The following is a 14,257-nucleotide window of genomic DNA, read 5'->3' as shown; positions in this document are numbered from 1 at the left end:
GGGATATGCAGATGAGGGCTATTGTTATGGTCATAGTCTGTGGCTTCCTATGTGGCAAAAACAACTTAAAAAATCACTAAGCTCTGAGTGAGACTCTAAGGAGCTCTCTTTGAAGTAATTCCCAGTGCATGATCACTGGGATATTTTTTGTGGCAACATAACTTTTTTGGTTTTTGTCTTGCTTATTTGTACCCTTGGACACTGAGATTATAAATTATGTCATGTGAATTACCACCCAACCCCACCCTCCAATCGGTTAAATATTACAATCAATGCAATGACATATTGTGCAGAATCTTTAGGAACTGACATGAAATGATAACCACAATCTTCTAAGGAGAAAAAACAAGTTGTAGAACAGTGTATGTACTAGAGTACGATCTCTTTATGTAATACAAATAGACAATAACTCTTTCTCCCTCACCCGTAGTATAATGAATGGGGTCCAGACACTCCAGTTGTGAAAACTGTAGGGACTACGACTGCAAGATTAATGAAATGATTGGGGTGAGCTTATGCGGCCTGTCCTTTCTGGTCCTCCTGGCTAGTTTGGCGCCACCTGGTGACAATTACCCATTTTGACTTTAATATCAGTGGGGACAACTCAGGGTCCCATGGCTGGTTGGAATTTCCAGGAGATTGACAGTGATTCTTGGATTCCTTTGGTTAGTTAGCACCATTTCAGTTCCCTGATCTGAGAGGGGGCGGGGAGAATGCTGGGGAACAGAGGGCCTTCCTGCTGAACCCTCACTTCCTGAGATGAGGTTGCCTACTGTTTACCTGCCTCACTTCTCCTTCCTCTCCATCCCTCCCCCTTGTAGGAGATAACTTTACGCTACCCTCATTTGAGAATGGGACTGACAAAGAACAAGAGTCACTTGACAATCACATTATATCTCAATTCACGTAATTCCAGGGTTTCACTGTCTGTATTTATTCACATGCACAAAAATACATTTGTATATCCACAGCAGATGTTTAAAAGATTGTTATCACCTAACACTGGGGTTTTTTGTTTTTTTGGGTTTTTTTGGAGAATGAGATGAGAGAGAGAAAAAAAATGTTGAAAACTGGAAGTTTGCCTTTTTATTGATAAATTTTTGTAATGCTTGAAAAATTTTAATGACACATGTCTACAGGTATACCTAACTATATATGTAATATACATAATTATGTGTGTAAAAGTAACTGAAAGCCAATCCACCAAAAGCCATCTAATCTGATGACCAAGTTTCATAATTATTGAGAATTTTGTCAATATTTGTTTCAGTACAACTTACGTCCCATCATTGTTTTAGCCTTTCCATTGTGGGTTTTGTTCATCCAGCCTACTTGAATGTCAATCTTGCATGTTTCACATTTCAGACGTCCAGCATTTCTTAAATGCTCATCTGTGTAGGAATGAGTGGGATTTCTCTTAAGTGTAATTTATTGTGCTCTTATTTGGCTTTTAGTAATTGGTAGAGTGGCATATTGTCTTTTTACAAATGTATCTATAGCTGATTTGGACTCAAAATCCACAGCATATAGGAGCAGGTCTACTGGCTTGTTCTGGACCAGATCTTATCAGTGTGTCAACATCAGCAGAAACTAACAGTATTTCTTCCTGTAAGAAGACATGTATATCCTTTTAGAATAGTTTATGAAATATTAACTAGCATATGGAATATAAAGCTAAGACGTTTTCACATTACCAAGATCCACTCAAATTTTTGCTAGATTTTCTTTTCCTTATTCTCCATCATCTTACCATTTACTCATACATAGAACCTGGAAGAGAAAAGCACTGTTCAGGATGACAAGGAGGTGATCTTGAGCTCAGAGGAGGACAGTTTCTTTGTCCAAGTGCATGACGTGTCTCCAGAGCAACCTCGAACAGTCATCAAAGCACCCCGCGTCAGCACCGCGCAGGACGTCATTCAGCAGGTGACGGCCTCCCCTCCCTCACTTCCATCCTGTCCTTAGTGTGAACTATTGGGACAAATCTGATGTCAGCTCATTTTGTGAACAAAGTTCTAGAACAGTGGGGACCTGAAAAGGGTAAGTGTGCCTCTTGAAGCTGGAAAATACTCATTCCTTCCACAGACACTTGCCTAGTATCTACTGTGAGTCAGGTGCTCTGTGAAGCCTTGATAAAGCTGTAGGAGGTGGCGCTGCAGAGTAGGAATTTCATCATCCCACAGAGGCCTAAGCCAGCACCTCATGACCATGTCTCAGGGATCCTTCCAAGGCCATGCTGGAGGCCTCCTCTGACCTTGCCCCTCCTCCTGGTTATGCTTCTCTGTGTACATGGCTTCAGAGAACTCTGTTTCTTTCTTTAGAAGCCCTGTCATAGTTTTTGTTTATTAAACACTCTTTTGAGAAGTGGTATAGCATAATGGTTACCAGCACAGACTCTAGATCTGCTTGATCTCTGTAAGCTTAATTTTCCTTGTGTGTAAATGGGGAAGGTATACCTAAACCATGGACCATTGTAAAACTAAATGAGGCAATGTGGGAAAGTACACATAAGCTACAGCTGCGTACATGTGAAATGAGAAGTGGGATGACGTGATCTGAAGGATCCCCACCATCTCTAAAAGTCTGTGACATTTTTCCACCTTAAAGTCTCTTTTACAGTGAATGCAAGTGTTGGAGATACTGTGTCTTTATTCAGTTGATCATAACTTATCTTTCAGACTTTATGCAAAGCCAAATATTCCTATAGCATCCTGAGCAACCCCAACCCAAGTGACTATGTGCTTTTGGAAGAGGTGGTGAAAGACACAGCCAACAAGAAGTCTTCTACCCCTAAGTCCTCCCAGCGTGTCCTTTTGGATCAGGAGTGCGTGTTTCAAGCCCAAAACAAGTGGAAAGGGGCAGGAAAATTCATCCTTAAGCTAAAGGAACAGGTGCAGGTAAAGTTCAAAGTTACTTTGCTATCTTCACAAATTATTCGATATTCATAACTACACTGTAATCAAATTCAGGAGCTAGTGATATCTAGGAGAAAGTTCCTGAGTCAAGGCAGTTGGCAAGGACCTACTGTATAGCACAGGGAACTATATTCAATTTCTTTTAATAGCATATAATGGAAGGAGAGTGCCAAGATGGCAGAGTAGTGGGACTCACAGCTCGCCGCCTCCCACAAATACATCAAGAATTACATCTGCAGACCCACAGAATCGCACAGAACACCTACTGAACTTTGGCAGAGTGTCTCTCACTTTGAAATATAGGAGGATTCCTCACAAAAACCAGTAGGAGAAAAAAAGAAAGAAAAAGGAAATCAGTGCAGCGCCGGTCCATGGGGAAGGAATGGCAAAGTAAGAAAGGCACCCTCACACTGGGATGCCCCTCTCCAGCCAGAACGTCAGTGGGGACAGAAGCCAAGCTTCCGAGGCTTGGAGGGGAAAGTGGCAGCTGCTTGGCAGGCAGAACTAAGAGAAACTGGCATGGAGCATCCCTGAGATCCCCCAGCCTTAGACGCGAGCCAGCAGGGACAAGCCGGGACTGGCTGCTGGGGATTGGTGAGGAGCCAGGGTAGAGGGCTATGGCCTGCTGCACAGAGACAGCCTTAGAGGGCACTGGAAGGCAGTGTGAGCTGTGGCTGGGAATATGTGTGAAATAGAGCAGCCTGGGACCCCCATAAAAAAGCACTGCTGCTGGTGCGAGGGGAGGGGAGGGGCACAGTGCAGCCAAGCCATAGCCACTGTCTCTGCTTGACTCCATTGGTGTGTTCTCACAAGAATAGAGGTGGGGCTTTGTCATAGCCATCACATTGCTGCTGCGAGGCTCCAGGGCAGAGGCAGGGCTGAAAGCTGAATCCATACCCAGGGGCCCTGCAGCTTCAGAGGCGGGAGCCCCACTGGTGCCTTTGGACGTGTGCCTCTGTGACGAACAGGCAGTAAGCAGAGTTCTGGCCCACGGTGGGTACAGATATGGCACTTATAACAGGCCAGCATACTGTACTGTACATGGAGGCAGGGCTGGGGTCTACGCTTAACCCTGTGGTGCGCCACGGATTCAGGTCTATGACTGCATGCTCACTACGGCTGGTCCTTGCACCTGACATTGGCAGATCTGCACTGGTGGTGCTGCAGGTACAGAACCTGGTTGACACCAGGGCAGATGGTTGACATTTCTGTGGCTACATTAGGGACAAGGACAGCATCAACAAAGAGTACCTTGTAAGCCCACATAACAAGTGACAGACAATACGACAGAGGGCACTGCCTGGTGGACTTCTCCTGTGGAGGTATAAGTAGCAGCTCTTCTTCCCAGCTGAAGTGCTCCAACCCTGCCTACAACACACCATAGCTCAGAAACAGATCTGGAAGCCTCTATTCCAGCCACAGGGGAGCAGACCCAGCCAGCCCATCAGGACTGTGACAACCACAGAACAAAAAAGGAGGGCCCATTCAACAACAATCAGGGCAGGCTCTGATCACCACAGCACTAACCACACCCCCAATCAAAGGGAACACATGGAAAAAAGACTGTCAATACAAAGAACAGCCCTCACAAAAAAACTATTAAATAGGCACAGTCTACACAAGGATGCTCCCACTTTAAATTAAAAAAAAAAAAAAAAAAAGCAGCCTTTCAAGACCACAGTAGATAACTGATACTCCTAAATCCATAAAGCCAGAGAAATATAAGTAAAATGAAGCAGAGGAACCACTCCCAATTACAAGAACAAGAAAAGTCCCCTGAAAGAATGAGTAAGATAGACCTGAACAGTCTAGACCATGACTTCAAAAAGGGGGTGATAAAAGCACTGAGAGAAATAAGAGACTATGACAGAGATGCAGAATACCATAAAAAGGAAATAGAAACTACAAAGAGGAGCCAATTAAAAATACAACAATGGATGAGGTAAGAGCTGAGACAAAGGCAGTCAAAAGCAGACTAGATAATGCAGAGGAACAAATAAGTGACTTAGAAGATAGGGTAACAGAAATCACCCAATCAGAACAGCAGATAGAAAAGCAAGTAAAAACCAATGAAAGCAGTATAAGGGGCAACGAACACCACAGAAATACAAAAAATCCTAAAAGAATACTATGAACAACTATATGGCAATAAATTGAACAACCTAGAAGAAATGGACAAGTTTCTAGAAACATATAGTCCACCAAAACTGAACCAAGAAGAAATAAATCATTTGAATAGACCTATCACTAGAAGTAAAATAGAATCAACAATAAAAAGCCTCCCTGCAAACAAGGTCTAGGCTTCACTGGGGAATTCTATCAAAGAAAGAGCTCATACTGATCCTTCCCAAACTCTTCCAAAAGGTTGAAGAGGAGGGAATACTCCCAAACTCATTCTATGAAGTCACCATCACCCTGACACCAAAGCAAGACAGAGACACTACTAATAAGGAAAACGATAGGCCAATATCATTGATGAACATAGATGCAAAAATCCTCAACAAAACATTAGCAAACAGAATCCAACGCATAAAAAAGATTATACACCATGATCAAGTTGGGTTCATCCCAGGGACACAAGGTTGTTTTAATATACATAAATCAATCAACATGATACACCACATCAACAAGAGAAAGGACAAAATCACATGGTCATCTGAATACATGCAGAAAAAATATTTGATAAAATTCATTTATGATAAAAACTCTAACCAAAGTGGGTATAGAGGGAACATATCTCAGCATAAGAGGAAGGGTATAGCTCAGTGGTAGAGGGCATGCTTAGTATGCACAAGGTCCTGGGTTCAATCCCTTTTAAAATTGCATCCAAAAAAGTAAAATACTTAGGAATAAATCTGACCAAGGAAGTCAAAACTTAAATACAGCACTACAAAACATTGGCTAACAAAATTAAAGATGACTTAAAGAAATGGAAAGGCATCACATGTTCTTGGATTGTAAGAATTAATATTGTTAAAATGGCCATACTACCTAAGGCAATCTAAGGTTTAATGCAGTCTCTGTCAAATTACCCAGGACATTTTCCACAGAACTAGAACAAATCATAATAAAATTTATGTGGAATCACAAAAGACCCAGAATTGCCAAAGCAATATTGAAGAAAAAGAATGAACCTGGAGGAATAACCCTCCCAGACTTCAGACAATACTACAAAGCTACCGTAATCAAAACAGCATGGGCTGGTACAAAAACAGACATATGGGTCCATGGAACAGAATAGAGAGCCCAGAAATAAACCCACAGAGTTTTGTTCAATTAATCTTCAACAGAGGAGGCAAGAATATACAGTGGAGTAAAGACAGTCTCTTCAGCAAATGGTGTTGGGAAAACTGGACAGCAGTATGGAAATCACTGAACTTAGAACATTCCCTCACACCATACACAAAAATAAACTCAAAATGGCTTAAAGACTTAAACATAAAAGACACTATAAACCTCTTAGAAGAAAACATAGGCAAAACATTATCTGACATAAACCTTAGCAATGTTCTCCTAGGGCAGTCTACCCAGGCAATAGAAATAAAAGCAAAAATAAACTAATGAGACCTAACAACCCATAAGCTTTTGCACAGCAAAGGAAACCATAAGCAAAACAAAAAGACATCCTATGGATTGGGAGAAAGTATTTGCAAAAGATGAGACTGACAGGGGCTTAATTTCCAGAATATATAAACAGCTCATACAACTTAATAATGAAAAAAGAAACAACCCAATCCAAAAATGGGCAGAAGACCTACACAAGCAATTCTCCAATGAAGACATCCAAATGGCCAGTAGGCACATGAAAAAAATCTCAATATGACTAATTATCAGAGAATGCAAATCAAAACTACAATGAGGTATCACCTCACACCAGTCAGAATGGCCATCATTCAAATAACTCACAGAGAAAAAAATGTGACAATGAGTGTGTATATGTCCATGAATAACTGAAAAATTGTGCTGAACACTGGAATTTGACACAACATTGTAAAATGATTATAAATCAATAAAAAATGTTAAAAAAAAAAAAGTTCACAAACAATAAATGCTGGAAAGGGTGCAGAGAAAAGGGAACCCTCCTACACTGTTGGTGGGAATGTAATTTGGCATAGCCATTATGGAAAACAGTAAAGTGATTCCTCAAAAAGCTAAAAATAGACTTACCATATGATCCAGCAGTCCCACTCCTGGCCATGTATCCAGAGGGAACTTTAATTCAAATGTTCATAGCAGCACTATTTACAATAGCCAAGATATGGAAACAACCTAAATGTTCATCAACAGATGACTAGATAAAAAGGCTGTGGTATATTTATGGAATACTACTCAGCCATTAAAAAGAATAAAATAATGACATTTGCAGGAATGTGGATGGATCTCCAGATTGTCATTCTATGTGAAGTAAACCAGAAAGAGGAAGAAAACTACCATATGATATCACTTATATGTGGAATCTAAAAAAAAAAAAAGACAAATGAACTTATTTACAAAACAGATATAATAGACTCACAGACATAGAAAAAAAATTTTATAATTACCAGAGGGGTAGGAGGTGGGAAGGGATAAATTGGGAACTCGAGATTTGCAAATACTAACTACTATATACAAAATAGATAAACAAGTTTATACTGTATAGCACAGAGAACTATAGTCAATATCTTATAGTAACCTATAATGAAAAAATTGTGAAAACAAACATATGTATATATATGTATGACTGAAACATGCTGTACACCAGAAGTTGACACATTGTAAGTTGACTATACTTCAATAAAAACATTTTTTAGTAAAAATTAAAAAAAGAAACTTAACAAAAGAATCTGAAAAGAAAATATGTGTACATTTAACTGAATCCCTTTGCTGGATGTACATCTGAAACACACATTATAAATCAACTACACTTCAATAAAAAATAAAATAATAAGAATAATAAATTTAAAAAAATTTTTTAGAAAGGAAAGAAGTCGGAGGCATATTGTTTGGCTCTGTTTTCACTGTGTGAAAAGAAACACATTCCCTCTGTGCTTAAGCAGTCTGGAGATGCGAGTCCCTCGGCCTTTCTTTCCAAAGTTCTCACTAGAGAGAAAAGAGAGGGCTCTTTTCTGGATACAGTGTCATGTGATTGAGGAGCCTGGTTTAACTTAATATCAATGGCAAGTTCTTTTTTTCCACAGGCATCCCGAGAAGACAAAAGAAAAGGCATCTCTTTTGCAAGTGAACTCAAGAAGCTCACCAAGTCAACAAAACAGCCCCGAGGACTCACATCACCTTCTCAGGTCTTGGCCTCAGAAAATGTCCAAAACAAGGAGGAGAAACCTGTGAGCAGCTTGTCCTCTGGTGACACGATGGACTATCGACAGTGAGCGAGGGTAGCACGTTTCACCCAGGTATATTGAGTCACTGCACAGCTCGGAAATGGGGGTCAGCTTATGCCACTTTATAAGGCATAGTTTGCAGTACCTTTCATCTTTTCCAAGAGGAGGATGTCCCCTGAGGCAGGCAGGAATGGTACCCTCCAGGAAAAGGGCTCTGAAGATACACATAACTTCAGCACTTCAATTTTAGATGTCCTTATTTTGTAGATGACTAAAGGCCCCAAGAGGGTAACAGACTTGCCCAAGCTACAGCTGCTTTAGTTCATGAGACACAGAACTGTCTTAGTTCCTGGTAACTCATGTTAACATTCTTGAAGGACTGCTCTGGGTCATTCAGCTTCTACTCCTTTGGATTTTCAATTTGATGTTCTAATTTAGGTTTGATTTAGCCTCAGCAACTTCAACTTCTGCCTCAATTAAAAAGTAAAAATCTGGCATCCAGGATGTGATGATTAAAAAGAAAGCAAAATGACATAACAGCCTGCAGTAAATCATGCCTTTGGTCGCCAACTCACTACTTGGTATTCACATACTGAATGAGTTTCATTCTGTCTTAAACATTTTATATGGAACCTGAATTTTAAAAAAAAAAAAAAAAGCATCTGAAGAGAACAAACCATAGATTTTTCACTCACTGAGTTTCTTAATGAACCCAAGGGAGGATTAAAGCCCACTTTTCACCTGTTTCATCACAGTTTCAAAAATTAAAATTCACAAGAGACCAAAAGCATGGTAAAGTCATTGTTATACCGTGGAGTTTCATCATCTTGACTTTATCACAAGCAGATATTTCTTATATAAAATTATGGAAGCTCATAATTAAAGAATTCATGGATGCCTCTTGACAGGCCTAAGTTTGCTTTATAACAGCCCCAAAGAAGGCCCTATATATTGAGCCCATGTTTCTACTTTTAAGGAGCAACTCCTAAAACAATTGGTGCCCCATCTGTACTTACAAAGAAAGCTCTTTCAACACAGACAAGGCCAAATACAGGACACCACCTCCTTCAGAACATCTGCACATCCAACTATTCAGGTCAAGAAGAGTCAGGGTTGTTCAGGTTCTCTATGCAGACTTACCAGGAAGAAATCTCAGCACTGTGGCAGCAAACCACATTACATAGCATCAGATAATCGTGAATATGCACAGAATAGTGAAGGCCTGGGCTGTTCAGACTCTCAGAAGGCTCAGCACCCATTTCCTGTTGCAGTACATCTGGTGTATAAACCCACTTATAAAGTTCCAGACTCACTTCCATTTCCGCCCCAGTGTCACTGGGACAGTCAACGCCTTCTCCAAAAGCCAAGTGAGCTTTAGGGCTAAGCACCACGTCAAGCCTCTCCAACTTTTGGAAAAATGACTCACCACAGTAATGGGTCTGTGAGCATGCCCTAAGGACAATGATCAAAATTTAAAATACTGTTTTCCATAACAAGAACTTAGCATCAGATAAATCATAGGTGTGATAATGTTATACACACCTCTGTATTATAACCTCCGTAATAACAGAGTGAAACCATGCTCTGCACATAAGGAGCCTTTAGAGTGCTAGAAGATTAAGCACGTAAGAATACAACTCCGCTAGCAATTTGACTTAAAAGTAATATGCTTGCTACGATGAGCATTACTAATTGCTTATATTTTAGGAGAGTAGGGAGAGTGATGATTTAGATGATTGTCTTTGGATTCAATTTTCCTACAGCAGCAGACATTCAGAGTTAGACTCACATCTTTCCTTAAACTTAGGAAAGCTTCTCTTTAAAATAGCCACTGAGGAATCAAAAAAAAAAAAAAAAAAAAAAGACACGATCTTATTTACCAACAGAGACAGACTCACAGACACAGGAAACAAACTTATGGTTTCCAGTGGGGAAAGACAGTGGGGAGGGATGAATTGGGAGTTAGGGATTTGCAGATACTAACTACTATATTTAAACAAGGTCTGACAGTATAGCACAGGGAACTATATTCAGTACCTTGTAATAGCTTATAATAATAAAGAATATGAAAAGGAATATACACACACACACACTTATCACTATGCTAACATCAGAAATTAATACATTGTTAATCAACTATATTTCATAGCCACTGATAAAATAATAAAAATAGCCATTGCTGCATCTAAGGGACTATACATCCCATGTTATTAACTTCACAAAGGGTGTTTCCAAAAAAGAGCACTGTGAATATAAAAGGCCTTTCTGTATATGCTCATAAGAAAACAAGTTTAGTATTTTTACTACTTTCTGAGTGACGTTAGTAGTTCATATTATCTATTCTGCAATATTTGCCTCTAAAGTTTGAAGAGTTACCCCCTAATAATAATCTAAGAATTTCTAAAGAAGAAATTATTTACCTCTTATCTGAAGTAATATAAGTAACTAGTTGAGAGTTCCACTTTTTTTTTAAAAAGTTGAACAGTTTAATTGTGGTTAAAAAAAAAAAAAAAAACTTTTCTAAAGAACGTGGTGTTCTGGGGCTGAAATAGCCTTATGTTCCACCTCCCAGGAACATTGCGTTATAACACTGGATTTATAGGAACTAGTCTCTCCCCCAAACCTGGCCGCCAGGGCTGTGGGTTTCTGTTGGCTGAACAACACGAAACCCTTGCTACACTGTGACTGTTTCTGCTCCTTCACTTTTAAGTAGACTAACAAGCCTATGTGTACAACCTTACAGGTGAAGCTCTATTGGCAAGAAGTTAAAGTCAGGAACGAACATGGTGGAAACAAATTAATTTCCTTTTTTTTTCACTAGACTTAAAACTGGAAATTGACTTCTGAACTTTCTGACGCCTTCTTCACACTTGACGTGAGGTCCACCTTGAGGTCAAGCAGAATGGCACAGGGCTACCAACCAGTCTCCTGAGGAGTGACACAGGGAGGCCCAGCCTGGTTACCCACGCCAACAGTTGGAAAAACCATCGCTAAGCTTGCAATAATTGACTTAGAACAAAGGTCAGCAAACGTAGTAAAGGGCTAGACAGTAAACATCCTAGGCTTTATGGCTACACAGTCTCTTGCAGCTACTTGGCTCAGCTGCTTCAGAGCGGAAGCGCCGCCCGTCACACACACGTGACTGAGCGGAGCGGTGCTCTAATAAAGCTATTTAGACACTGAAAGCGGAATTTCATATAGTTTTCACGTCATAGTCCTTTTTTTCCCACACAAAAACAGGTGGTAAGCTGGATTTGGCCCCAGGGCCCTAGTTTGCTGACCTGACTTAGAAGTTTTCTAACTGGGAAAAGAGGCACAGAGCTCTGAAAACAAGCAAGCTAGTTCAGTCATACATTTCATGGGTGGGAGTTGGAAGCTTTGGGGCATTGCAAATGTAAATATGTCATGTAAGATTCATTAAAAAGTAATTCAGTTTAGTTTCTATATTGTGTACCATAGTGTACTTTCCTGTAGGATTTTTTTTTTTACATGTAGAATGATGCTGGGTTTTTTTTAAGTTTATTCCTTATATAGTCACAGACTGTTCCACTTTGGGTTTCCACAAAGTGAATTTAGAATAATGTGTAATTTAATACCTACTGAGTTGTGTCATCTTAAAAAGAAACGTAACCATATTTTTAAAGCAAAAGTAGATTGAGTTGGTGTTTATTTATTTTGCAAGGTTTGTACTGACACTGTACTTGCGTATTTATTATTCATAGCTTTCTTGATATTGCCTATGGATTAGAAGCATCAGTGGCTCTATCTCACTATTTGAAGACAAATCTCCTAAAAAGTAAATGTACGCTCTGAACAGCTGAAATAGGCCAGAATTTCTGTAAACAAGCTTCACTTTCATTATAGTGAAGAGCTATTGCTCCAAGTCAAACTTGCCATTTAATGTAAATTAATTTAAAAGCCTTGCTGTATAAAACTATCATGTAAGTGTAAAGGATTCTTCTTATTCTTGGTATGAGACAAATTACGACTTTTAAAATGAAATGTGTGTTCCTCTAAAGTAAAATCCGAGTTTTATCTATTGACATTAAAATTTAAGACATTTTTCTTCAAATTATAAAACACACCAAAAATCCTAACCTTTGCTTTGAGTTTTTCACCATAAAAATGAATAAAGCAATTGCCAAGGTCTTTGCATACTCTAAGAGAAATGTTAAAAACACATGACATAGCTTTCATGTTGTTGGAAGTTCTTACTGACTCAAAGCCTTAATGCTAGAAGAACTACCATTTGCTTGTCAACACAATTCAGGATATTCCAGTTTGATGTCATTTGTATAGTGCTCCAGGTTCCTTTTTAAATCAACAAACGCAACAACAAATGCACAATGCTGCCTCAGTTTTAAAAATATTCTAGAAACACTTAAGGGAAGCTTCTCAAAGCTAACAGGCATTTTTTCCTCTGGTTGGGCTTACCATATAATAAAAACTAAGTTACTGGTGTAACTGGCTAGAGTCAAGATGAGAACTGTGCAGAGTAACCAGATGAAAAGCAAGACTGGTCTCACTAGGTTTATCACTTGGCCTTGACTCTAAGATCTGCCCCGTCCCATCTCACCCCATGGCCCTTACCACAGTTGATTCTGCTACAGCACAAAATCTGAAACTTAAGGTACCTTAAGACTGAATAGGAGACGAGGTTTTAGCAGGTGAGTGAAGCCAGTCTACTGCCCAGGTTGTAACCTACCTGGCTGTTCATTCCACTGTGAGGGGAAAGCACATACTCTATTGTATTTGCGTCTTTAGGATTTTAGGAAGGACACACTGCTCAAAGTGTAAAGGGTTTACTCTACTATTACAAATAACCAGCACAATCTGGTGTTTGCCGAAAGTAGGAAATTTTGATTTAGAGCTTCTTTGAACTATACAGCTATGTTAGTACAGCAAATGAAAGAAATGATCCTGTTGTTTAGACTGTATCTAAAACAGCCACCCAGACCATACACACTACCACTTCATGTTTCAGACTACTAAACACCTAGGTAGCAAACTTTCATCAGTAAAGTTGATATGGGAAAAAAAAAAATCTAAATATGCAAGCTGCACTTATTACAAGATATTGAGGAAAAACATTTTAAGACGCTTCACTAAAAACAAAAAGGAATGTGAATTCTGTCACTGTTAGGTGGTGCCAACTTTTAAGATGATATCTGGCAAAGAAGGATTACAGTAAGAATCCAGTGTGATATGTGATGCTAGAAAAAACAGATTAAGTTCCTCTCAGTCACCTCAACTGGAATTGGTTGTTTTGCAAACTAATACAAGATTATATAAGGGTGTGAAGGAATCAAGGATCAGTCTGAAGATAAATCTGTAGGAAGTAACAATATTATTTGGGCAGAAAGTGCCTTCTTGAGGGAATGCCTCTTTTTATGTCATGCTTAGCAAGGAAGTTATTTATAAATTCTCGGGTTAGGGGAAATATGGAGTCCAGACTCAACCAGAAGTCCAGGACTAGATGGCTTCACAGGTGAATTCTTCCAAACATTTAGAGAAGAGTTATCACCTACTCTTCTGAAACTGTTCCAAAAAATTGCAGAGGAAGGAACACTTCCAAACTCACTCTATGAGGCCATCATCACCCTGACACTAAAACCAGATAAAGATATCACAAAAAAAGAAAATTACAGGCCAATATCACTAATGAATATAGATGCAAAAATCCTCAACAAAATATTAGCACATCAACTCCAATGATGCACTAAAAGGATCATAAACCATGATCAAGTGAGATTTATCTCAGAGATGCAAGGATTTTTCAGTATCTCCAAGTCAACCAATGTGATACACCACATTAACAAATAGAAGAATAAAAACCATCTGATAATCTCAATAGACAGAGAAAAAGCTTTTGATAAAATTCAACATCCATTTATGATGAAAACTCTCCAAAAAGTGGGCAAAGACAGAACATACCTCAACATAATGAAGTCCATATGACAAACCTACAGCTAACATGATACTTAATGGTGAAAAGCTAAAAGCATTTCCTCTAAGATCAGGAAC

The 14,257-nt window shown here is 39.3% G+C and overlaps 1 protein-coding gene across 1 annotated transcript in view; it reads left to right on the top strand.

Moving 5' to 3' along the window:
* PLCE1 (phospholipase C epsilon 1) overlaps positions 1 to 12,251 on the top strand; it is a 212,689-nt gene extending 200,438 nt beyond the window's left edge. Inside the window, 4 exon segments of the mRNA XM_014565458.2 lie at positions 1,768 to 1,926; positions 2,679 to 2,897; positions 8,093 to 8,305; positions 11,055 to 12,251. Of these exon segments, the coding sequence (XP_014420944.2) occupies positions 1,768 to 1,926; positions 2,679 to 2,897; positions 8,093 to 8,281 (567 nt within the window). The 3' untranslated portion in view covers positions 8,282 to 8,305; positions 11,055 to 12,251.
* Positions 12,252 to 14,257: the final 2,006 nt, after the last annotated feature.

Source organism: Camelus ferus, chromosome 11, assembly GCF_009834535.1.
Source record: "Camelus ferus isolate YT-003-E chromosome 11, BCGSAC_Cfer_1.0, whole genome shotgun sequence".
Lineage (NCBI taxonomy): Eukaryota > Metazoa > Chordata > Mammalia > Artiodactyla > Camelidae > Camelus > Camelus ferus.
The sequence above is the reverse complement of the archived record's forward strand: the minus strand, read 5'-3'. Positions and strand labels throughout refer to the sequence as shown.